The sequence below is a fragment of the Pan troglodytes genome, chromosome 18 (assembly GCF_028858775.2).
Source record: "Pan troglodytes isolate AG18354 chromosome 18, NHGRI_mPanTro3-v2.0_pri, whole genome shotgun sequence".
Classification (NCBI taxonomy): domain Eukaryota; kingdom Metazoa; phylum Chordata; class Mammalia; order Primates; family Hominidae; genus Pan; species Pan troglodytes.
This window is the reverse complement of record NC_072416.2, coordinates 34949647-34975800: the sequence shown is the minus strand read 5'-3', so window position 1 is coordinate 34975800 and position 26154 is coordinate 34949647. Positions and strand designations below refer to the sequence as shown.

The 26154-nt window shown below is 55.5% G+C and overlaps 1 protein-coding gene across 7 annotated transcripts; it reads right to left on the bottom strand.

Moving 5' to 3' along the window:
* Positions 1–244: 244 nt before the first annotated feature.
* FBXL19 (F-box and leucine rich repeat protein 19) lies at positions 245–25499 on the bottom strand. 7 transcript variants are annotated; one of them, XM_063797769.1, is made up of 11 exons: positions 25197–25498; positions 22419–22619; positions 20901–21044; positions 20693–20779; positions 20389–20607; positions 19852–19884; positions 17767–18278; positions 6512–6675; positions 6253–6414; positions 1859–2077; positions 245–1755 (listed from the first exon to the last, which is right to left on the bottom strand). In XM_063797769.1, the coding sequence occupies exons 1-11, from the start codon at positions 25236–25238 to the stop codon at positions 1577–1579; spliced, it is 1962 nt and encodes a 653-aa protein (XP_063653839.1). In that variant the 5' UTR covers positions 25239–25498; the 3' UTR covers positions 245–1576. The 7 variants fall into 7 exon arrangements, with proteins under 7 accessions (XP_063653839.1, XP_063653838.1, XP_054525294.1 ...); XM_063797768.1 differs by having other exon boundaries at positions 19723–19884; positions 25197–25369; XM_054669319.2 differs by lacking the exon at positions 25197–25498 and adding an exon at positions 23891–24777 and having other exon boundaries at positions 19723–19884.
* Between the last annotated feature and the right edge of the window lie 655 nt (positions 25500–26154).

Below are 26154 nucleotides of genomic sequence, written 5' to 3'. Positions count from 1 at the left end.
CCCCGCAGATACACACACGAACTCCGCAGCCCCGGCTGGAAGATTTTGAGTTTTATAGCAAACCGTATTGTACAGACCCGGGGCCCAGGGGCCCAGCCCGGCTGGGTCCCCCGCTTGCCCCTAGCCGGGCTGCCTCTTCCCTCCCCAAAGCGGCCCCATTCTCAAGCCTCTCGCTATCCCCAGGCCCCACCCCTCCGGCCTTTGGTCCGCCCAGCCCTCCCCCACCCGCGCACCTCCCTGTTACCTGAGGTATGTGGATAGATCTCCCCTCCCCTACATGGTAAGCCCCGGCCCCCCGGAGGCCTGCGCGGAGGGGCGGGACCTGGCCCGGCTCATCCCCGGGGTCCCGAAGCCCCACCCCGCGCTCGAGGAAGGGGCGGGGAAGGAGGGCCAGGAGAGTCTGTTACTAGGTTCCCATGGCAACTAAGAGGGGGCCATTTCCAGCCTTAGCACTGGCATCGGGAGGTGTCCGTTGGCTATTTCCATGGCAACCAGGAGTGGCAGTTCCCTGGGCAAATGGGATACAAGTTTCCATGACGATGAAAGAGTGGGAAGAGCCAGGCTGGAGGAGTCCCATGGTCCCCATTCTTGGGCTGGCGCCCCCAGCCATAATGCGGGTCCGGCGGGTGCCGCCGCTCAATACAGTAAAACAAGAACAAGCCTGGGGGTGGCGCAGTCCCAAATGGGCGCCCACCGGCCCGGTCTCAGGTCTCAGTCCAAGCTGGTCCAGTCCCCTCACACTCCGGCTCCCCCAGGTCCGAGGTTCCCCCGGTTCAAGTAACACTTCAGTACAGATGAATGTTCAAGTATTGTGCGGAGAGGCGGGCAGGGGGTTGGGGCGCCCCTCGCCACTCCCCTGGGCCGCGAGCTGAAGAGCGGCTGCCCGCGGCCCCCACTCCTTGCAATAGCTGCCGTTTTCAGTGACGTTCAAGGAGTCAGGGTCAGGGGGAAGGAACTGAAGCCTGGGGAGGGGGGAAGCAGAGAGGTGACCCCCAAGGGGGTATTGCTGTCCCCACACCTGCTCTCATCCCCACCTCCAGCTCAGCCCCGGCTTGCCCCTGGTTCCCCTACCTCTGACACCTGGATCCCCAATTGCTCCTCCGGTTTTCCTTTTGTGGCCCCACCCCCACCCCCCACTCCAAGTAACTGGTCTTTGTTCCCTGAACCCTTGGTGGTCTGCTGTCTGCCCCGCCCCCCGCCCCTTCCACCTCCCCCAGCCCCTGGCTCCCATATCCTGTGTGTGTCCTTTCCCCATTCTCCCCAACACTTGCACCATAACCCCCCTCCCACCGTCCCTTCGGCTCAGCACCCTCCAATACCTCTGACCCACTCCCCCAGGGGATGGACAATGAAGCAGGTAGCAGGGGGAGGACATAGGAAGGAGAAACCCCCAGAGATATCAGTGCAGGGGGGAAAGAAGTGGGTGGCTGGCTTGAGTCCCTGGGTGGGAATCCCAAGTCACTGACACTCAGGAATCCCAGGGTGGTGAGGTGGGAACCTGGCCTCCCAGCAGGGGTGAAATGAAGCCGGAGGTCCAGGCTCCTGTCGAGTCCGGGGGAGGGTGGGGGGCGCCCAACTAACTGTCCTTGAGAAGCAGCTTCTCCTCAGGGCAGCGGAAGGGGCCAGGGGGCCCGGCAGCTGCCAGCCGGGCACAAGCTTCGGGTGAGAGCTGGCGGCAGGAGCGCAGGTCTAGGCGGCGTAGACGAGGGCAGCGGCGGAACAGCGGGAGGCAGTGGTCCGTTAGGCGGTGGCAACCTGGGGATGGGGCAGTGGAGCTGAGACCAGGCAGGTGAGCAAGGGGTTGGCACTGGCCGTGGGGATCCACAGGCTGGCAGGACGGACGGGGGACCGTGCTTACCAGCAAGATTGAGGTGCACCAGGGTCTCGCGGAGTGGGGACGTGGGGGCCGTGAGGAGGTGAACACTGGGGTCCCCGACGTGGGCGCAGTGGCTCAGGTCCAGGGCGCTCAGCTGGGGTGCGTGACGCAGCAGGAGCCGCAAGGAGGCATCTGTCAGCTCCAAACCTGCCAGACGCAGTTCTGCCACCCCCTGCAGCCGACCACGGCTCTCTGTTTGCCCTGGGCAGCCAGATGAGAGGTCAGCACTCCTGGCCACTCCCATCCCTGCGCCCAGGTATCCAGACCATCTGCCCTCCACCTGCTTCCCACATAAGTGAGTGACCTGGTGCACTCTGTGGCTTGCTCTTCTCAAAAACACCCTCATGGCCTGACCTCATCTGTCCACTCCTCACATCACCTCCTCGGAGGCCTTCCATGATTATTGTATTTGAGACTACAATATTCTGCCAGGCGTGGTGGCTCATGCCTGTAATCCTAGCACTTTGGGAAGCCGAGGCAGGCGGCTCACTTGAGGTCAGGAGTTCGAGACTAGCCTGGCCTAACATGGCAAAACCTTGTCTCTACTAAACATACAAAAATTAGCCGGGTATGGTGGCAGGCGTCTGTAATCCCAGCTACTCAGGAGGCTGAGGCAGGAGAATCACTTGAACCCGAGAGGTGGAGGTTGCAGTGAGCCAAGATTGTGCCACTCCACCCCAGCCTGGGCAACAGAGCGAGGCTCCATCTCAAAATAAATAAATAAATAAATAAATAAGGGAGTCTGTGACCTCCCCTCCTCTCTCTTGCTAGCTGTCTTGCCATGTGACATGCCGATTCCTTCACGTTCCATCAAGAGTAAAAGCTACGTGAGGCCTCCCCAGAAGCTGAGCAGACGCAGGCACGATACTTCCTGTACAGCTTGCAGAATCCTGAGCCAATTCAACCTCTTTTCTTTATAAATTACCCAGCCGAAGGTATTTCTTTATAGCAATGCAAAAACTAATGTAATTCTCCACACTCCTACCACTTCCTTGCATCATTTTTTCCTCTTTTCTCACCATTTGACATATTATATGCATTTTTCTGACATATATACGTTTTCCTTTTTTTTTTTTTTTTCCCCCGAGACGGAGTCTTGCTCTGTCACCCAGGCTGGAGTGCAGTGGTACAATCACAGCTTACTGCAGCCTCAACCTCCCTGTAGCTCACTGTAGCCTTGATCCTCCCACTTTGGCCTCCCAAAGTGCTGGGATTACAGGCCTGAGCCACCGCACCTGACCAGAGTTTACTTTTTTTTTTTTTTTTTTGAGATGGAGTCTCACTCTGTAACCCAGGCTGGAGTACAGTGGTGCAATCTTGGCTCACTGCAACTTCCACCTCCCAGGTTCAAGCAATCTCCTTGCCACAGCCTCCCAAGTAGTTGGGGTTAAAAGCATTTGCCACCACGCCTGGCTAATTTTTTGTATTTTTTTAGTAGAGATGGGGTTTCACCATGTTGGCCAGGCTGGTCTCAAACTCCTGACCTCAAGTGATCTGCCCACCTCGGCCTCCCAAAGTGCTAGGATTACAGGTGTGAGCCACCACGCCCGGCCCAGAGTTTACTTTTTTAACAAGTTCTCCAATTTTGTGGATGCTGCTGGTCCCCCGAACACACTTTAAGAACCACAGCCTTGGGAGACAAGATCTCTGATCATCATTCCTGTTTACAGCCAGGAAACCCAGGCCTGGTGATGCTGAATCTGAACTCTTACCACAGTGTTGCCTGCTTCCCAGGCACCAGCCTATCCCTAAGATAAACTATTAATAGATCAGATGGCACAAACCATGAGGCTGCCCTCCAAACATGTTTTATGGAGTCTACAGAATGCTAAAAACTTCCTTAATGACTAACACTACAAAAAGGACATTTTTATAAATAAATTTACATACTGAGCTTTTCCTTGAAGAATCGTAAGATGTGGCCTCACTAGGCACTCCTTCCCACCAGATGATGACTGAGGGGAGCTGGGTGGCTAGGTGCCACTCCCTAATGTCCTACACCAATGCATCACTTCTGTTACCTCCCAGGCCAACTCTATGGGCACTTGACTTTGCAAGCCCTAAATTTTAACCCCTCCTCCTGTCTTTGAGGAGCCAAGGGCCTGGAGAGGGGATACCTTTACAGATGCCCTCAACCTTGGGCCACAGCTAAAGGCACAAGGAGGAAAGGCCCATAGAGGAAAGCAGAGGAAAGAGAAGTCACTTCTGGCTTGGGCAGGGAGGAGTAGGCATCAGTGAGGATTTCACTGAGGTGGTGGCATTTAAGCTGGGCAAGAGTTTGAAGGTGTATGGCACTGTTCACAATAGTAAAAGCCATGGAATCAACCTCAATGCCCATCAATGAAAGAATGAATAAAGAAAATGTGGTACATATACACCATGGAATACTATGCAACCATAAAAAAGAACAAGATCATGTCCTTTACAGGAACATGGAAGGAGCTGGAGGCCATTATCCTTAGCAAACTAATGCAGGAACAGAAATTGCATGTTCTCACTTAGAAATGGGAGCTAAATGATGAGAACACATGGACACATCCATGGGAACAACACACCCTGGAGCCTTTCGGAGGGAGGAGGGAGAGGATCAGGAGAAATAACTAATGGTAAATAGACTTAATACCTGGGTGATGAAATAATCGGTACAACAAACCCCCATGACACAAGTTTACCCATTTAACAAACCTGCACATATACCCATGAACTTAAAAGTTAAAAAAAAAATTTAAAAACTAAAAAAAAAAAAAAAAAGGCCCGCCTTCCTGAGCTCCTGATAAAGGGCTGAACTGAACTGAATTCCAGCAGGAGGAAATGGACCAGCCAGCACTTTCTCACCTCCCAGGATGCACCATTCCCAATGCCCACCTTACCCCCCACCCATAGCTCTCCAACTCAGTCCAATTCCGGTAAGAGTGGACAATGGCTGAGTGCTCTGGCCTGACTGGGTGACCTGCAGCAGTCAATCCCTCTGGGCCTCCAGTGCCTCATCTAGAATACGGGAAGAATCTTAGTTGCTTCTCTATTCTCCCCTTTCAGGGCTGTTGTGGAGGGGGCATGGTGGGAAGAAGGGAACTATGAAAGAGAGGGGTGAAAGAACTCCAAAAGAAAAGATTCTTTTGGCCAGGTGTGGTGGCTCACGCCTATAATCCCAACACTTTGGAAGGCAGAGGTGGGCAGATCACTTGAGACAAGGAGTTCGAGATCGGCCTGGACAACATGATGAAACCCTGTTTCTATAAGAATTACAGGCCGGGTGCGGTGGCTAACGCCTGTAATCCCAGCACTTTGGGAGGCCGAGGCGGGTGGATCATGAGGTCAGGAGATCAAGACCATCCTGGCTAACACAGTGAAACCCCGTCTCTACTAAAAATACAAAAAATTAGCCGGGCGTGGTGGCGGGTGCCTGTAGTCCCAGCTACTTGGGAGGCTGAGGCAGGAGAATGGCGTGAACCCAGGAGGTGGAGCTTGCAGTGATCCGAGATCGCACCACTGCACTCCAGCCTGGGCAACAGAGCAAGACTTCACCTCAAAAAAAAAAAAAAAAAAATTACAAAAAAATTAGCCAGGCGTGGTGGCACACACCTGTAGGCCCAGCTACTCAGGAGGCTGAGGTGGGGAGGATCACTTGAACCCAGGAGGCATAAGTTGCAGTAAGCTGAGATCTTGCCACTGCACTCCAGCCTGGATGACAGAGCCAGATGGTCTCAAAAAACAAAAACAAACAAAAGGATTATCTTATTTCAGGGGACTGCAAATCTCCTTTTGAAAATCTTTCCTCAAACTAGACCTCTCCCATCCTGATTGCTCATTCAAGTTATTCATTCAACAGCTATCTATGGAGCAGCCACTGAGAACGTGCTGGGGGACCAGCCAGCGCTTGCCCTCAGGGAGCTGGAGACTCTGGCAGAAGGGCACAGATGTGCATCAAGGCACTCCACAATTGCCCAGTATTATGCTGGCGGGCTGCTCTCAAAGCTGAGAGGGACTCTGAGCTCAATGTGGGGTGGGATCAGGGAGAGCTTCTTGGAGGAAGTGGCATTTATACCCAGGCCTAAAGGATGATGAGATTTAAGTAGATGAAGAGAGATGGCCTCTGCTCCCAGCATCCCCCTCTGCCAATATGGGCCTCCTGCCCCACCAAACTGCTCAGTCTCACACTCCCTGGGAAAACCCTGTTCCTTTCAAGACTCAGTTCAAAGTACACAGCAGGTGGGTGAATGAATGAATAATGCCCAACCAGGGCCTTCCTATTCAAACTCATGTATTCTTTCCTTTCTTCAAATACTTTACCATCCAGCATGAGTCAGAAGAGACCTGAGGCCTCCTACCCTACCCTTGCCCAGCCCATTCTCCAGAAAAGCAAACAGAGGTTGCACCTGGTTTGGTGTCTGGTGGAGGCAGCAGCAACTCCCGGAGCTGGGAGTCTTTAACATCCTCGATCCAGCGGAGGTCCAGGAGCCGCAGGGCTGGCAGTGGGGCTGAGCCCAGGGCAGAGACAGAGAGCCAGGAGCAGCCAGAGAGCACCAGCTCCTGCAGGCCTGCGGAGAGAGGGGGCAGTCAGGAAGCAGGTGCTGTGAGGACTCCATCCCAGGCCTGTCCCTGTCCCCACCCTGTCCTCCGCACCACACACCCTACCTTGTAGTCGGTTCAGAAGCCACATGAGCTGCTTCTTGGAGACACCTGTCCAGCTGAGGTCCAGGGCACGGGGCTGGCGGCGAACCACACCACTGAGCATGGGCGGGGTCAGTGACTTCCGCCGGCTCAGGTCCATTCGAGGCCACAGACGCTTGTCATAGCACCTGGCGGCCATAGGGGGGAGACAAGAGACCTCAGCCCTCAGCTCTCAGCAGCCCACAGTTCCCAGGCTCCCCAGCTCCAAGGGTGCACCCCAGCTCTCTTCTGGCCACACAGACAACAGGGTGGCAAGAAGCACCTGACCTCAGCCAAGAGCACTGGGATTGGAACCCAACTCCATCACTAACTGGAAATGAGACCCTGGGCAAGTCTGTTCCTCTCCCTGAGCCTCAGAAGCCTCGTTTATGATTGAAGGCAATAGCCCCCCCACTCTGCCTGCCCACAGGGCAGCTGTCAGGTCACATGGGCTCATCCCAGCTGTGGGCCTCCCAGCATAGAAAGTGTGCTGCCCAACACATACACAAACGCCACGCATGCTGCCTGATGTCATGCCAAGGGGACTGGTGTTATCCAGTCGTCTCCAGCCACCCTTGGGCTTCTTGATTCCTGACTGAGTTCCGGTGCTCATGGGTCCTTGCCTCCTTTACTCATCTCTGCTTCTGATCCACACCTGTCCCATCTTGACAGCCAGCTGCCCGCAGCTGGACTTATAGCCCTAATATCTTCCCTATTACATTACTGTGTTCCTCCAACTACAATGTAAATTCCACAAGGGCAGATTTGCGTTTTCCACTTTTTGAAAAAAAATTTTTTTTGAGACAGGGTCTCACTCTGTAACCCAGGCTGGACCCAGGCTCACCACAGCCTCAACCTACTGGGCTCAAGCAATCCTCCCACCTCAGCCTCCTGAGTAGCTGGGACCACAGGCACATGTCACCACGCCTGGCTAATTTTTAAACAATTTTTTTGTAGAGACAGGGTCTCACTATGTTGCCTAGGCTGGTCTTGATCTCCTGGCCTCAAGCGATCCTCCTGCCTTGGCCTCCCAAAACACTGGGATTACAGGCATGAGCTACTGCACCCAGCTGCCCATTTGTAATGAATGAATCAAGCTAGTAACTACTTAAAGCTTCCACTGACCACTCTCCCCCACCTCCTCATCTACAGCATTTCATTTATTCACTCTGATTATAGAAAGCGTTATAGGTCCCAAGTATTGAAGCTACAAAGATGAACGAGTCCTAAGCAACATTAAACAAGTTTCCTAACCCGAGCACTCCACAGGCCTCAACAGACTATCTAACATGCAGGGGGCTGGGTGCAGTGGCTCACGCCTGTAATCCCAGCACTTTGGGAGGCCGAGGTGGGTGGATCATGAGGTCAGGAATTCGAGAACACCTGGCTGTTCTACTAGTGAAACCCTGTCTCTACTAAAAGTACAAAAAATTAGCTGGGCGTGGTGGCGGGCGCCTGTAATCCTAGCTACTCGGGAGGCTGAGGCAGGAGAATTACTTGAACCCGGGAGGCGGAGATTGCAGCGAGCCGAGATCCGCACCACTGCACACCAGCTGGGGCAACAGTGAGAGACTCCGTCTCAAAAACAAACAAACAAACAAAAAACATGCAGTGAACTGGAGAAGGGCCTCTCAAACGTACTTCCCCAGGAATCCTTCCCCACCTCTCCCAAGGTAATCTAGTAACATTTTGTAGTACACCGAAGTTCCTTTGGACTCAGTTTGAGAACTCTCTTCTCTGAGTTCAGTAGTTCTCAAAGGCATGTCCAGAAATGCCTCTGAGACTCAATAGACTGTGTCAGAAGCAGCAGGCCCAGGAAGCTTTTTTTTTTTTTTTTTCTTGAGACAGTGTCTTGCTTAGTCACCCAGGCTGGGGTGCAGTGCTGCGATCACAGCTCACTGCAACCTTAAACTCCTGGGCTCAAGCCATCCTCCTACCTCAGCCTCCTGAGTAGCTGGGACTACAGGCACATGCCACCACACCTGACTTTTTTTTTTTTTTTTGAGACAGAGTTTCACTCTTATTGCCCAGGCTGGAGTGCAATGGTGTGATCTTGGCTCACTGAAACCACCGTCTCCCGAGTTCAAGCGATTCTCCCGCCTCAGCCTCCAGAGTAGCTGGGATTACAGGCATGCGCCACCACGCCCGGCTAATTTTTTGTATTTTTAGTAGAGATAGGGTTGCTCCATGTTGGCCAGGCTGGTCTCGAAATCCTGACCTCAGGTGATCTGCCCACTTTGGCCTCCCATAGTGCTGGGATTACAGGCGTGAGCCATTGTGCCTGGCCTATTTTTTTATTTTTAGTAGAGACAAGGTTGTCCAGGCTGGTTTTGAACTCCTGAGCTCAAGCAATCCTTCCCTTGCTTCCCTCCCTGCCCTCATAACTCTGAAAGGCTTTTCCTTGCAGAAGCCCTGGGCTGGGGCAGTGATTCCCAAGCTCCAGTATTTGCTGTTCACTTATCTGCGTAACATGATTTATCTTTGAATCATCTCCTCTTTGCACTTAAAACCAGTATTGTTGCCGGGCGCGGTGGCTCATGCCTGTAATCCCAGCACTTTGGGAGGCCGAGGCGGGTGGATCACTAGGTCAGGAGATCAAGACCATCCAGGCTAACACAGTGAAACCCCGTCTCTATTAAAAAAAAAATACAAAAAATTAGCTGGGCGTGGTGGAGGGCGCCTGTAGTCCCAGATACTCGGGAGGCTGAGGCAGGAGAATGGCGTGAATCTGGGAGGTGGAGCTTGCAGTGAGCCGAGATCGTGCCACTGCACTCCAGCCTGGGCGACAGAGCGAGGCTCCGTCTCAAAAAAAAACAAAAAAAAACCCCAGTATTGTTTCACATAAATATGTTAATCTTAAAAATAAACACAGAAGTCCAAGTGTGGTGTAATCCCAGCACTTTGGGAGTCCAAGGCGGACAGATCACGAGGTCAGGAGATCGAGACCATCCTGGCTAACACGGTGAAACCCCATCTCTACTAAAAATACAAAAAATTAGCTGGGCGTGGTGGCGGGCGCCTGTAGTCCCAGCTACTCAGGAGGCTGAGGCAGGAGAATGGCGTGAACCCAGGAGGCGGAGCTGGCAGTGAGCCGAGATTGCACCACTGCACTCCAGCCTGGGCGACAGAGCAAGACTCCATCTCAAAAAAAAAAAAAAAGCACCCAATGGAGAGACTTCCTTCCAATGGAAAGACTTCCTTTCCAAAACTCACAGAGGGATTAAGCCATATTTTTGTGTCACTGAAAAATGCCAGACCTACTCCAGAGGCCCAGTGTGTCATTTCATTATTTTTTTCAGACAAAGTCTCACTGTCGCCCAGGCTAGAGCTCAGTGATGCAATCATAGCTCACTGCAGCCTCAAACTCCTGGGCTCAAGTGATCCCCTTGCCTCAGCCTCCCATGTGGCTGGGACCACAGGTATGCTTAGCTAATTTTTTCTTTTTTAATAGAGATGGGGGTCTCACTATGTTGCCCAAGCTTGTCTTGAACCCCTGGGCTCAAGCAATTCTCCTGCCTCAGCCTCCCAAAGTGCTGGGATTACAGGCGTGAGCCACTGGGCCCAGCCCTGGTGTGACGTTTTAGAGAAGGCTGAGGGCACAGACACCAAGGCTTCAGTCCGAACACCTTCACCCCTCTGCCACTCGCTCTCCTGTTCCCTCCTACCCTCATCCTGCTTTTCTGGCATTCTAGCCTCTCCCTCTCCTGATTCCTTCCTCTCAACTAATAAACATCTGCAAATCTCTCCAATTCAAAACATGAAAAGGAAAAAAACCAACTCATGCCCGACCCAGCTTCTACCCCTAGGTCCTGCCCCTTTGCTCTTTCCATGAGCAAGAAAATCGGTGACATCTGCTCTATCCAAAACCTCTCTCTGCCCACTGTGACCCTGCCACGACTGCCTCCCAGCTTAACTGTCACCACTTCCTTGAAGCCACTTCCCTTCCACGGTCCACAGCTGGAAGGAAGCCCCTTTCCCTGGGGGCACCCACAGGCCCCCAGTTGTGTTTCTGTATCATACTCCACAACAGCCAGGCCACACACCTGCCCACCTATAGACACAGTGCTGTCTGATGCCAATACGTTGTGGCACATGCTGTGCCTCTGCCAGAAATGCCAACCCAGAGCCTTCGTGGCTCGGCTCCAGTGCCTCCTCTTCCAGGAAGTCTCCCACACCTTCCTTGGCTACAGCTCATCAGTCCCCCTGCTCTTGTACAACCAGGACACTGGGGTTAAACCTCAGAGGGACAACCAACAGTCACTGAGGGCCCTACTGATCCCAAGTATCTGGCTTCCACTGGGCACGGAGGAGGCAAAGATGACAGGTTCCTGCCATACAGTCAGGGAGACATGGACAGTCCGCAGTAACTGAGGTGACAAGGGGCATGGTAAGAGTCACCTCAAGGACTGGGTGGGGGAGCCTCCTGGGGGGACAATGCCTGACCTGAGACTCCGAGGAAAGCAGTAGTTATATCAGCAAGGGGAGGGGGAGGAGGGTGTGTGTTCCAGATGGGCAAGAACCTGTGTCCAGGCCCACAAGAGACAAGACGGAGAGCTCTGGAAACCCCAGGCCACAGGAACTCATCATCATAACCAGAGTCACGCTGATCACAGTGACTTCAGCACTACTAACCAGCCATTATCCAGGGTTCACTGTGTGCCAGGCACTGTCCCATGCATTAAGCACTGAACCTCATGCCAGCCCTAGGAGGTCAACATTACCATCATCATCTCCTTTCTACAGTAAAGAAAATGAGGCAAGCGTGCGCGGTGGCTCACGCCTGTTAATCCCAGCACTTTGGGAGGCCAAGGAGGGCGGATCACGATGTCAGGAGTTCGAGACCAGCCTGGCCAACATAGTGAAACCTCGTCTCTACTAAAAATACAAAAATTAGCTGGGTGTGGTGGCACGCGCCTGCAGTCCCAGCTACTCAGGAGGCTGAGGCAGGAGAATCACTTGAACCCGGGAGGCAGAGGTTGCAGTGAGCCGAGACCACAGCATTCCACTCCAGCCTGGGTAACAGAGTCAGACTCTGCCTCGAAAAAAAAAAAAAAGGTCGGGCGCGCTGGCTCACGCCTGTAATCCCAGCACTTTGGGAGGCTGAGGCAGGTGGATCATGAGGTCAGGAGGTCGAGACCATCCTGGCTAACATGGTGAAACCCCGTCTCTACTAAAAAAATAAAAAATAAAATTAAAAAAAAAAAATTAGCCAGGTGTGGTGGCGGGCACCTGTAGTCCCAGTTACTCAGGAGGCTGAGGCAGGAGAATGGCGTGAACCCGGGAGGCGGAGCTTGCAGTGAGCTGAGATTGTCGCCAGCCTGGGCGACAGAGTGAGACTCCGTCTCAAAAAAAAAAAAAAAAAAATGAGGCCCAGAAAGATTGAGAAATGTATTCAAGGTCCCACAACTACCAAGTGGTAGGTAGTAGAGGCGGGGTTCCACCTAGCCCGTCTGGGTGGAAAGCCTGAATTCTGAGGAGAGAAGAGGCAAGAGTGGAGCTGCAAAGGAGGGATGGGTGTCATGTCAAGGAGGGCTAGAACGCCAGGCCATAGACTATCATGGTCACAGAGCCCAGAGCTGAGGATGTGAGCTATGGGGATCTAAATCCCAGCTCTGCCACCTCCAGGCTTTGGGGGGCCTCAGGCAAGTCACTCGCCCTGTGTGGGCTTCCATTTCCCAAACTGTACAGTGGGGTGAAGAACAGCGCTTCCTTCAGAGGTTGCTGTGACAAGGAAGGGACACAGCTCAGGGAAGTGGTTGGTGCAGTCGGTAGGCCCAGTTCATGTCCATATGTCCAACAGGACTGCGATGGTGGGCGTCTGTTGTGAGGGCGACAGGGAGCCACAGGTGGGTTCTTTCTAAGCTGGAGAATGACACTGAGACAAGAGGCAGGGAAAGCTCTAAGAGCCAAGGTGTGCCGTTGTCCCAGAGACATGTGGCTTGATGCCAAAGTCCCCTAACCCATTCACTTCCTCCTGGACTCCAGCCACCCCGCAATGAGTCCTCTCCTACTAGGCCGACCTGCAAACCCTCAATTCCAATCCTAACCCTCCCTCTTGCAGAAGCCCCCGGGAACAGGGAGCTGGACCAGCCCTTACTGCCCTCTGAGGGCTCACGGCCCCTAGGGCTCCAAGCACTGCCAGTTCCGCCCTCTTGTAGTTCTCTGGGCCCCGATGCTACCACTGTCCTCCAATCTGTCCACCTCCAGGCCCTACCCGACCATGATCACCTTGTGTTCCAGTCCCTTCCTTGCCGCCTTCTCTCTGTCCATGTCCTCAAAAGCCCCAACCCTCTTCCTTGCATCTCAATAACCCCTGCACGCCTTCCCTGCTGCCCTCTCTCCACTCTTTACTCTTAAGGGATCACTTCCCTTTCAGTTCCAAGAAAAGATGGAAGCCACCAGACAGGAAAGCCTGCAGCCTCCTGCTGTCCCCTACACACGCCTCTCCAGCGCCACCCTCTGTACATCCTTCCACACTGCATCCTGCTCTCTTGTCCTTCACTCATTCAGCGAAGATGATCTCACTGCCCACTGTCCGCCAGGTGCTGTTAGACACCAGGAACACAACAGGAACAAACGAATCAAGTCCCTGCCTGGAAGCTGATGTCCTCGACTCCATTCAATCTGGCTTTGGACCCCCAACCCCCAGAGCACAGCTGAGGACACTAAGGCCTCCTGGTAGCAAAATCCAACCACCACTTCCTGGTCCTTGATCTCCCACGGCCTCTCACCAGCATCCTCCTTGGCTTACCACATTCCCTCCTGCCTCGCTCTCTACTCGGGGGCACACCTCTGGCCATGAGCTCCTCCAATTATCTGGCTAGGCTCTTGCTCTAACTCACAAGTACTGATGTATGATCTTTTGCCCTCTTCATCAAAGCTGCTTGGCTTGCTACCTACAGGCTGAGAACTCCTGAGAACTCCTGTATCTTTCTCCTGAGCATCAGACCCACACGTCCTGAGCACACCACACACGTCAGTCATCTGAGCTCTTTACCTTCCTGGAAACTGCTCCTCCTGAGCCTGGGGAATGATGCTGTTGCCCATCCAGGCTCCTGGGTCAGAAACTCACCTGAGGGTTACCCTGCTGTCCCCACTGCCAGTTAGTCACCAAGTCCAAGCCATTCCACATTTTTTTTTTTGAGACAGGGTCTTGCTCTGTTGGCCAGGCTGGAGTGCAGTGGCTCAATCTTGGCTCACTGCAACCTCCGCCTCCCGGGTTCAAGCGATTCTCCTGGCTCAGACTCCCGAGTAGCTGGGATTACAGGCGCCCACCACCATGCCCAGCTAATTTTTGTATTTTTAGCAGAGACAGGGTTTCACCATGTTGGCCAGGCTGGTCTCAAACTCCTGACCTCAGGTGATTCGCCTGCCTCGGCCTTCCAAAGTGCTGGGATTACAGGCGTGAGCCACCGTGCCCGGCCATTTTTTTTTTTTTTTTTTTTTTTTGAGATGGAGTTTCACTCTTCCTGCCCAGGCTGGAGAGCTATGGTGTGATCTCGGCTCACTGCACCTCCACCTCCCAGGTTCAAGCGATTCTCCTGTCCCAGTCTCCCAAGTAGCTGAACTACAGATGTATGCCACCATGCCTGGCTAAATTTTTTGTATTTCTAGTAGAGAGAGGGTCTCACCATGTTGGCGAGGCTGGTCTCGAACTCCTGACAAGTGATCCGCCCATCTTGGCCTCCCGAAGTGCTGCGATTACAAGTATGAGCCATCATGCCTGGCCCAAGCCATTCCACTTCTTAAAAAGTCCTTACACCGGGCGTGGTGGCTCATGCTTGTAATCCCAGCACTTTGGGAGGCCCAGGCGGGTGGATCACCTGAGGTCAGGAGTTCGAGACCAGCCTGACCAACATGGAGAAACCCCCGTTTTTACTAAAAATACAAAATTAGCCAGGCATAGTGGCGCATGTCTGTAATCCCAGCTACTCGGGAGGCTGAGGCAGGAGAACTGATTGAACCCAGGAGGTGGAGGTTGTGGTGAGCCAAGATCATGCCATTGCACTCCAGCCTGGGCAACAAGAGCTAAACTACATCTCAAAAAAAAAAAAAAGTTCTTGGCCGGGCGCAGTGGCTCACACCTGTAATCCCAACACTTTAGGAGGCCAAGGTGGAAGGATCACTTGAGGCCAGAAGTTCAAGACCAGCCTGGGTAACAGCGAGCCCCTGGTTCCTGCAAAAAAGTTTTAAAAATTGGCCAGGCACAGTGGCATGTGCCTGCAATCCCAGCTACTCAGGAGGCGGAGGCAGGAGGATTGCTTGAGCCCAGGAGGTTGAAGCTGCAATGAGCTATGACTGCACCACTGTACTCCAGCCTGGGCAACAGAGAGAGACCCTCTCTAAAAAAGAAAAACAAAACAAACAAAAATAAGGCCTGGCAAGGTGGCTCACACCTGTAATCCAAGCACTTTGGGAGGCCAAGGTGGGTGAATCACCTGAGGTCAGGAGTTCGAGACCAGCCTGACCAATATGGCAAAACCCTGTCTCTACTAAAAATACAAAAATTAGGCCAGGCGCAGTGGCTCACGCCTGTAATCTCAGCACTTTGGGAGGCTGAGGCAGGCAAATCACCTGAGGTCAGGAGTTCGAGACCAGCCTGACCAACATGGTGAAACCCTGTCTCTTCTAAAAAAGTGCAAAAATTAGGCAGGCGTGGTACCGTATGCCTGTAGTCCCAGCTACTCAGGAGGCTGAGGCAGGAGAATCCCTTGAACCTGGGAGGTGGAGGTTGTGGTGAGCTGAGATTGCGCCAAGGCACTCCAGCCTGGGTGACAGAGCAAGACTCCATCTCAAAAAAAAAAAATTAGCCAGGCATGGTGGCGGGTGCTTGTAGTCCCAGCTACCTGGGAGGCTGAGACAGGAGAATCACTTGAACGTGGAAGGCGGAGGTTGCAGTGAGCTGAGAGCATGCCACTGCACTTCAGCCTGGGTGACAGAGCAAGGCTCTGTCAAAAAAAAAAAAAAAAAAAAAAAAAAAAGTTATCATTGCAAATCTCTCCCCACTACCCCTGCTTCTGTGCCCAGACCTCGCAGAGCCTCCTGAGTGGTCCTGCTGTGCCCCCACAGGCCCCTGCTCTGCCCGGCTCGTGTCCTTTTCATTGGGAGGTGCCATCTGATTGAGTGTTTAGTACCGTCCAGGCATTGTGCTGCGGGCTTTGTAGGAATCACTTCACTTAATCCCCAAAAGGTGAGTATTCATACAAACCCAGACTACAGATGAGAAAACCAGGGCCTCAAGAGGTATCACTCTCCACACATGGCCACGCAGCCAGTGAAACCCAAGGATGCAGAGTCCAGGGCCCACACTGGGAGCCATTGCCTCTCGCTTTGTCTGCTTCGGGCCACACGTCTCCCGTTGAAGCAGAAATCAGGTCCCTTTCAGTTCTGGCTCCCACATGCCAGGCACAGAGCTGGCCTTGAAGGGGCCTCAGCAAACATTTCCTTGATTAGTACATGAGGCAGGTGTCATCCCCTGCAACTTCTGTAACTATCTGCTTCTATGTTGCAGCTTAACTATATGCTCTTCAAGGGCACAGATCTACATTCTGAGGCCTAACAGGCTGTGCGTTCAGCAACTATTTGCAACTAAGTAAATACTGGCTACAATGAGAGCTCTTTCAAGTAGTTCCTATTTCCCAGGTACTGTGCTCAGTTCTTCATGTGTATTAGCTCAAGAAAACACTATGCAAGAGCGTTGATTATCTGGTTTTTCAGATGAAGAAACCGAGGCACAGGAAGTTAAGTGACTGGCCTAATGGTTTATAGCTCTTCAGCTATAACCATAACCGGTAGCTCATGCCTGTAATCCCAGCACTTTGGGAGGCTGAGGCGGGTGGATCGCTTCAGGTCAGGAGTTCAAGACCAGCCTGGCCAACATGGTGATACCCTGTCTCTACTAAAATTACAAAAAAAAAAAAAAAAAAAAAAATTAGCCGGGTGTGGTGGTGGGCGCCTATAATCCCAGTTACTCAGGAGGCCGAGGCAGGGGAATCGCTTGAACCCGGGAGGCAGAGGTTGCAATCAGCCAAGATCATGCCACTGCACTCTAACCTGGGCCACAGAGTGAGGCTCCGTCTTAAAAAAAAATAAAAATAAAAAGATTCTGTCACAGGCAATTTGCCTCCAGAGCCTGCACTCTGGTACTTTTGGCTGCACAATCTCTGCAGATACCAGAAGGCACCAGTGGCCCAGACCTGGTCCCAAAAGAAGACTAGAGTTTGAGTTCAGCCATGAACTTGTACTGTAACTTCAGGTGTCCCTTTTCTCTCACAGGGCTGCCATTATGAAGGTCAAATCAGCTAACCTTGGTGCAGTGCCCAACAGGGAGCCTGGTCCCAGCCACAGCGAGTCCCTGGGAAAGAGCCTGATAGCCTCATTTACTGCAATATTTCTTGGGCACTTATACTGCCCTTTGTCCCGTGCTAGGGACATGAAGATAAAACAGACACAGTTATCTGCTCCCACCCCAGCAACTGATGGGAACATGAAATGAGTAAATGAATGAAGGCTTGTCAACACGCCGAAGGCCTCTGCTTGCTCTATGAGGGGAACAGAGCGCTGTGGGAGTTTGATAGAGAGGAGGAGGAATTTTGTTGGGGGCGAGATCAGAGAGGAAGACAAGAGGCTCGGGAGGATGACCGACATTTCTAATAGAGGCTGGGGGGCTGGGGGATGGGCAGAGGGCATTAGTGGTGGCTCCAGGGCAGAAGGAAAGCAGGAACCGAGTCAGGAGGTTCAAGCCTGGCTGTCTTTCGAGGGCAGGGGCAGCCCAGCACATGGCGTTCTCCTAAGTGAATGGAATCAATCGTCAGACTGTTTTCGGAAGTGGCAGTATGAGAAGTGACAATGCAGTACAGCGCTCAGTGCTATGGCTGACACACACTAGACACTCAATATAGTCGCTACTATTAGGAGGAAAGGCACTGGAGCCAAAGGGCCTAGGTTCCAATGCCTAGTTCTACCACCACTTCTCTTCCACATGACCTTGGGCCTCAGCTTCATCTGAAAAAGGGGAAAATAACCTCTACCTCAAAGTTGTCTAGGTGGTTAAATGAGCCCATAAGTGGAAATTAGCCTGCACACGGGAAATACGGAAGGATGCACTGTAATCTGTGCATACTACACAAGTATCCCCAATATAAAAGCAAGGCCCAGAGAGGGCCAGAGACCTACCGCAGGTCACCCAGCAAGCGGGAAGCCTGCTGGCCACGGAACGCAGGCCTGTCCAGGCCACTCACCAGCGGCTCCAAGTTCGGCAGACTCGCATGCAGATACACAGCTCCCGCGGCCCGAGGTGCTGGAAGACGCGAAGCCAGGCGGCCCGGGGCAGGGGGTGGTCGGATCCAGCAGCCAAGGGGAGTGTGTCGGGCTCAGGGCTTCGAGGCGGGGGCCGCACCACGTGCCGCTCCAGCTGTGGAGGCCGGGGTGGTGGGGCTGGGCCCAGGGGCCAGCTGAGCAGGGGCCCCCCACTGCCAGGGCGCACAGCCCGCCGCCCCCCACGGTTCTCCTTCTCGCCAGAGCTGCCCCGGGCTGGCCGTCGCCCATTCCGGGCCTCGCCGGGGGCTTCGTCCTCACTCAGCGATGTGCCCGAAGAGTCGGAGTCGGAGTCTGAGTCCGAGGAGGAAGAGGAGGTGTCAGGCACCCGTTCCAGCAGCTGGCACATCCGCTTGAAACGCTCTAGCTTCTCCCTCTGCGGGGACGGGGACGGCACCGCTGGGCCCTCTGCAGAGGCCAAAGGCGGCTTTGGTTTCTGCAGGGAGACAGGGTTGATGCTGTTCTAGGGCCTGGGATACATTTTCCCACCCCCCTACCCCGAGGAGTCACCAGGGGATGAACAGCCCGAGGGACAGTCCTGAGTTCCAGCCCTGGCTCTGCTCCGGACAGTGAGAGACCTTGCTAAAGCCACTGCCAGGCCCTGGGCCTCAGTTTTCTTATTGGTAACAGAAGAGTGCTAATTAAAATAATTTCCAGCCGGGTGCAGTGGCTCACGCCTGTAATCCCAGCACTCTGGGAGGCCGAGGCAGGAGGATCACGAGGTCAAGAGATCGAGACCATCCTGGCCAACATAGTGAAACCCTGTCTCTACTAAAAATACAAAAATAAACTGGGCATGGTGGCACAAGCCTGTAGTCCCAGCTACTCGGGAGGCTGAGGCAGAATTGCTTCAACCTGGGAGGTGGAGGTTTCAGCGGGCCGAGATCACGCCACTGCACTCCAGTACGGGCGACAGAGCGAGACTCTGTCTCAAAAATAAAATAAAATAAAATAATTTCCAGCCCTTATGGGTTTGCATGGCTTAGGCATTTCCAAAAGCAGTAGGGAATGGAGAAATGAGAGACCCTGCTTTGAATCCTGGCTTGCCCTCAACTCTGGATGGCTGTGGGAAGCCCCTGCTTCATCATCCACTACACGGACCAGCTGGAGCAGGCGTCTGTCTATCAACTGAGGGTAACAGTGATTGGCCCCACGAGCAGCACCCCGCATCGGCTGACTCATTCCGTCCTCACAGTATTCTAACACAGTGGTGACCTGGGCCACTCTTTTCAGACATGAGGAAACCGAGGCTTAAAGGCACAAAGTGACTTGTCCAAGGTTACAAACTGACAAACAGCAGAGGCAGGATTTGGACCCAATTAGGCGGACTCCTGTGTTGAGTGTCCGTGCCAAGTAATATCTCAATTCTGGCTTTACTGTGTGACTTGGACAAGTCTTCAAATCTCTCTGGGCCTTATTTCCCTTCAATCTGGGTAAATTGTATAGCTTACAAAGCTCATTGCCTTTCAGAACCTCGTAAGACTTATACACTTCTGCGGGATAAGGGGGCAAGGCAGGCAGCAGCATCTCCACTACATGGATAAAGAAACTAAGGCTCAGGGTGGCTGACAAGCTGCTAGAATCATACAAAGAGTAAACGGTCGGACAGAAATTTGAACTCAGTTCTCTCCCCTGTAAGGCTTGGAAAGATGAGGCAAGTAGGTCAGATGAGCCCTAAGGGTTTTTGGGAAGTCAGGGGCTCCTGTGGCCTGGACTCAACCCACCCTCCCACCCAACTCATCCCAGGTGTCCGGACACCCACCGTGGCCAAGTGGGGCTGGGGCAGAACAAGGTGAGCAGGAAGGGACAGGTCTTGGGCTCCAGGGTGAAGGGTGGGGCAACGGAAGGTGGAAAGGGGAGGAAGGAGGTCCCCGGCACACCTCCCAGTTCTCGGGAGGGAGCCCAGGGTGGCAGGATGAGAAAGCCTGGCTCGGATTCAGAACCCTGGGGGGCAGCAGGCCCGGGCCGCCTGGGTCCGATCCTCGGAGGAGGCAGGCGTCTCCACCCACCTTCTTCAGGTGCCTCTCTCGGCCTCCTTTCACCTACCAGGGTGAGAGGGAGATATGGGGGAAGGGAGAGACCCCATTAGGCCCTCATGGGCCAGAAATCTAAGGTCCATGTCCTCCTCTTAGACTACAAATCCCAGAAGCCCCCGTCCCAGGGATAACTCTGAGCATGCTCACCTTGCACCCAGCGTCCTAGCCCACTGAGCATGCTCCATCTCCTCTTTCCTCCCCTCAGGCCCTCTCCAGCCCCTCCCTCCTCTCATGCAGGGATGATCTGAGCATGCTCTCTCCTGCCTCCCTAACCCACCCAGGGCTCCCAAAGCTTCCTGCAGTGCCAGCTCACCTCACCTGTGCCCCCCCCTCCTCCACACTGAGCATGCTCTATCCTCCCCCCACTCAACTCCTGAACTACATCTCCCAACAGTCCTTGGGGAACCCACAGAGCACGCTCCCAGGCCCACACAGCCCCACAGAACCAGCCAGGACTACAGCTCCCAGAATTCCTCAGGACAAGCCTAGTGAGCGTGCTCCGTGGCTCACCTTTTTCCTTGGGGTGGGAGGCTCATTCCCTGCCTCCCTTTCCTTTCGTTTGGGGGGCCCAGGCACGTCCTCCGGGGGGGGCCCGGCAGGCAGGGGGCCCTTGCGCCTGGGCGGGGGCGGTGGAAGCGGTGGCTCCTCTGTCAGCTTCCATCCGCTCCCCAAGCTGGCGCCCTCCTCGCCGTTGTCGGCCCTACGGCGGCCAGGCCCCTCACCTGAATCCTAGGCGGGACAGAAGCTGGGGGTGAGGACCTGCACAGCTCCCCAACCCCCACCTACCCACAGCTCAGCCCAGCCCAGCCCCTACCTTGCTGGTGCGGCCTTCCTGGGTGCAGCGAGGGCACTCCCAGCAGTTGGGGATCTCTGCATTGATGACACCCTCAGCCTTCCCCATCTGTAGGCAAGAGGGCAGTGAGTGGGGGGTTGGCCAGGAAGCCCAGAGCCAGGGTGATCCCCCACTCTCTGCTCCCTGACAATCTGCCCCACCCCAGACGCCGGGGTCCCAGGGCCATCACCTTCAGGCAGCCGGGGTGGACGATCTCGTTGCAGATTGTACACTCCATGAGGCTCAAACCAAATTTCTCTTCCTCTCCCTCCACCGTGTCCTCCTTCCCAGCCTCCCCACACAAGAGGCACACAGCTGTGTGTGGGAGCACGGGCTGTTGGGGGAGAGGGGACATCAGGGGCCCCGAAAGCTAACAACGGGAAAGACCCTTCCTTCTAGGGACCCTGGCCAGGTGACGGATGAGGTGCAGCACCCACGGGTCAAGCTGGGTCTGATCCTGAGTTTGCTCCTTTTGGGAGTGTGACCTCAAGCAACTGATTTAACCTCCTTAAGTCTCCGTTTCTGCATCTGCAGAATGGGGCTAAGAATCTTTCCCTCGCAGGACTCTTGGGAGAGCAAAATAATATGCGAGAGACACTGATATGTAGCTGTTATCACCTGTGACTGTTATAGCTGGACCCAGGGCCAGTGGGACCCTGAAATTACAGCTGGCTTTGGAGAGGAGGACAGTAACACTCAGAGGGTGGGGAAGACAGCTTAGGGTGATACCAAGGTCGCTCCATGAGCAGCCCAAGGGTTGCTCTGAATCCCACAATGAATCCGGTTTTGGCAAGACCCCCTGGGAACACTAGGGAAGCCACTAGTCCTGGGGAAGTGGGGGCAGCCTCAGACAGTGTGACTTTGGGGAAGACAGTGGTAGGACTGAGTCATAACAAGGATGCGGCAGGATCAAGGAAGATGCAGGTAGGGGGAGAAGGAAAAGTGAGGCAAGGGGTTGGGGGATAAAGGAAAAGAAGTGAGGGGCTGAGGGGTGAAGAGACCAACCAGGAAAGAGTGGCAGGAGGAAGAGAGGGAGGTGACAGAGTGGGGAGGGGGACGCAGGATGCAGCTGGCTCCTCGCGGCTGCTGGGGAGGGGCCATGCTCTGGAGCCCAGGGACGCTCAAAGGATGAGGAAGGCAGGGCGGAAACCCATGCTTCCCTGATCCCTACTGTGTGCTGGGCCTTGTGGTAGACACACTCGCATCCATGCCATTGTTTAATCTTTACAACTCAGCAAAGGAAACATTTTACAGAGAAGGAACCTGAGGTTCATTCAGCATGATTTGCTCAAGGTCACATAAAGGGTGAGCTTAGCCTCAAATCCAAGACCACCCTGGGTGAGGAAGAGGCCAGAGAAGGGCAAGACCTGTTGGAAGGGGGCCATCTCTGGGGATGGGCCCCCTCCTGCACAGAGACATCTTGGGGGGTGATAGAGCAGGGGCTGGGCATTCTGCGGGGGTGTGACTCTGAGAGCTGGGAAGAGCCTGAAAGTGGGGACTGGGTCAGATCCTTCTGTGCACCCGGACACTGCCCCCAGCTTGGAGCTGAGGACAAAAATGGATACTGACACAAACTAGTGAATGAAGGGAAGAAATGAACGAGTGAACAAACAGCCACTCCACAGTACAGGCTGGGAGGCAGTCACCAGCCATTCCAAGAAGGTATTGGGAAGGGTGGGCAGAGCCCAAAGGTGGGGGCAGAACTCACGGCAGTGCACTGCCGGAGCAGGCACGACTGCTTCATGCGCCCGGGCCCCCCGAACTTCTTCATGTCTCGGCAGAAGTGGCAATCCCCGCACTCAGTTCGCACACAGGCCCGGCAGCGGCGGCAGCGGGTTCGGCGTCGGCGCGCTCCGGCCCCCGGCCCCCGGCTGCTCGACGACATTGGGGGCGTCAGCAACGCCGAGGGCTGTAGGTGGATGGTGGCAGGGTCAGATGGGCCCACTGGGGCCCTGGCCTGGGAGACCCCCGACAGGTCCCTCCACCTACAGGCAGCTAGAGCCTGCCCTCTTCCTCAGGGGGACAAGGAGGTCACCCCCTTCTGTGTATCTGGGGGCCAATCCTCTACTCAAGGCCTGTCTCCCTGCAGCAGCTCAAGAGGAGCCCAAGAACTGCTTCCTGGCCTCGCTCCTCTACCGCCTCCTCAGGGTCCCTTCCCTAGCCCAGGGAGCAGGAGGGGACACCGAGGCCCTCTCCTCTGCCATCCCCACACCGGAGCTCCTTGGAAAGGCCAGGCACTCCTTGTCCGTGGTGTTAGCTTGGAGAGATCCCAACTCTTCCCCTGTTATCCGAGTGTAGAATATCCCAGGCTCTCCCCAACCTCAATCTGGGGTAAACTGCCCAGATTCACCTCCCAGATACCCAGAGATTCCTAGACGGAAGCTCCGGACTTTTCCTCCCCCCCGCCCCACCAACCTTTTCATCCACAGCAGCCATCCAATCTCTCTTCCCCTCAACCCAGTTATCCTCACCAGATCCAGCGAGATCCTTGCCCCCAAGTCCCTAACGATCTCCTCTGCCCACTAACTCCCCAGAGCTCTGACAGCCCTGGAGATGCTTCTTCAGAGACCCTTCTCAGCCCAAGATCTCAGCCCCTCTTGTTCCCCACAGGGTTCCCTCCTCCAGGACACCCTCCTCTTGGATCCCTCAGGTCCACCTGGGCAATCTCCCAAATTCCTTGGGATTCTAGAATCCAGCCTGACATCTTCCCAGAACTGAGGATGGGCTCAGTCCTAGGACCCCCAGCTTCCCGGGCTGCTTTCATCCCTAATCATCTAGAATCCCTTGGGCTCCCCCTCCCATGGAAACCAGATCCTCCAAGATCCCATGTGGAATTAGAAGCCTGGAGGGTCTCTTCCCAGTCAGTCTTACCCCAGATTCCCCCTTTCCGGGGACTTTCATACCCATCCATGGGGCTAAGGGGCCCTCCAGCGCTCCAGGGGAGGGGCCTGGAGGGCGGCGACTGCAGGCGGGGGTGGGGGCTTTCAAGGGGAAGCAGGGTCTAGGAAGGAGGGCCAGTTCCCCAGGGTGGAGAGGTCATAGGAAGGAGGGCTGGAGATGAGTTTGGAGCAGAGAGAGGGTGAGGCTGGGGGCGGGGAAGGTAGAGAGAGGCCGGGCTGAGGATGAATGGGAGTGGGCGCTGCCCAGGTCTGGGGGTGAGGAGGAGCCGCATGAACCCACCTCACACGTGTCCCGGGAGCCATCTCTCCCTTCTCGGCAGCTCCCGGCGGGTCGGCGGCCATCGGCGGCGGGGGGGCCGGGCGGCGCGGGGCGCGGAACGCTCAGAACGCCGGGGTCCACGGCCCCCCGAGGGCGCTCGGCCCCTCCCTCCGGCGGAGGCCGGGACGGCGGCGAGTGGAGATGGGGGGCGCCGGGGGCGAGGCCCTCCCACGGGCTGCGGCGCGGCCCTTCCAGGGGGAGGTCCTGCTCTGGGGGGCTCAGTCCCTCAGCCCCCCCAGGCCAACGGGGGCTCCTTGGGCGCAGGGTGCTCAGCTTCTGCCCGGGGCCCACTCAGTCCCGGGTCCGAGTCCCAGCTCCCCTCCCCCCACCCCGCCCCGCCTCTCCCCAGCGCCCCTGGCCCTTTAACTGGCCCCTTCCCGGACCCCACTGCCCAGGGGTCCAGGGCCAGGCCTGGGCCCCCCCCCAACGTTTCCGGGGTTCAAGCCCGCCCACCGCCGGTTCCCGGGGAGGGGGGGGTCGCTGTAACCTGCCCCCCTCCCCTGGGCCCGCCCCTGGACTGCGACCCCCTGCCCTACGGCTACGAGATGAGCGGAGGGGGGGTGAAGGAAGCTGCTCCGGCCCCGCCCCCCCAGCCCGCGCGCACCCCCGACCTCTCCCCCTCCCCCCAGCGCGCGACCCTCGGGAGATAGGGATTTAAATAAAATTTGAATAAATCCCCCTCCTCAAGCGGGAGGGTGGAAGGAAAGGATAGAGGGGGAGAGGGAAAGGGGAAGGGGGCAGTTGGGGTGTCTCAGCCCCCCTGGTCCCCCAGCCCCGCGCTGCTACGGCCCGGGGCCCTGGCCGCCTCTCTCATCCCTCCTCAGCTCCTTCCTCCTTCCTCCTCTCTTCCCCCCTCCCCTCCCCTCCCTCCTCCTTCCCTCCTCCTCCTCCTCCTCCCCCTCTTTACTCCCTCCTTCTCCCAGAGGAACCCCGCCCCCTTCCCCCTCCTTCCTCCACCATCTCCACTTTCCAGGACGAACGCACGCAGGGCTCGACGGGAGTTGTAGTCCTGCGGCCACTGATGCTACGGGGGAACAATAGGACGCTGGGGACAGCGGGAACTACAAACAGGACGGCGGAGGGCGTGCCCAGCCGGGAGCCGAGGATGCCGGGAGTTAGAGTCCCGTTGCCCCGAGGCTCCCAGTTGCAGAACATCGAGAAGGAGAGGGAACGATGACTACAAACAAGATGGCCTTCTCCCCCGACCCGACCTCCTTCCCAGGCGCTCACACGCCCTCCTGTCCACAACCCTCCGCGTGTGTGGTACCTGACGGGAGTCGCAGTCCATCTGCTGCCTTCCCGCTGCCATTTCTACTCGTCAGGAACAATGGAAAGGTGAAAAGGAAAGAGGACTACAAGCAAGATGGCGGAAGAGGGACATACACCTGACTAGTAGTCGATCTTACGAGGTGCGATGGGATTAGTAGTTTTCTAGCCTTCTAGTGTTCCTTAAGAATGGCGGAACCAAGAGGACGAGGAGACTACCGTAAAGATGGCAGGCTACCTAACCTCTCCCGGTCTCCGCTTTCCACCACCTTGGGCACCTCGCCCGCCTGTGGTCTCGAAATCCCCCCCACCAGTGGCGCACGGCCTGACGGGAGTTGCAGTCTCCCGGCTCCCGTTTATCATCTCAAGTCGAGACAATGGAAGGGGATGGGGCGGGGCCACCGGCAAAGATGGCGGCTGCAGGGCCGGGGCGACTGCGACATGGGATGTGTAGTCCAGGCGTCTGGCCTCTTCCCTGCGGAAATGAGGGAGAGGACTACGAAAAAGATGGCGACCTCGCCCCTCGACCTCTGCGCCGGTGCCTGCTGGGAAATGTAGTTCCTTGCCGAGCCCAACAGAGAAAGGACGTCGCTGTTGAAATGTGAATCCCGGCGGACACGCCAAATTGCCAGGCGACGGAAACGGAAAGACTCTTTTCTCCTCTCTCCGCCACCGGCTTCTGAATAGCCTGGCGGGAAATGTAGTCCCAAGCTTTCACTCGCGAGTGGAGGGGAAGGATTTATGTCACCAGTGGGGATCAGTGCGGGTGGGGGAGAAAAACGTCGGGCGATCCGGGAATAAAGAATGTCCGCCTCTCCATGGGGCGAGGACTTTGCGTTTCAGGGGAGGGCCCTTAAAGGAAGGCAGCAGGAATCAGTCTTGTCGAACAGGGGGGCGTGGTTCTCGTCCAGAGTGTATTCACACTCTTGTTCCCTAGAAAGCCTGGGCACCTCCCACTC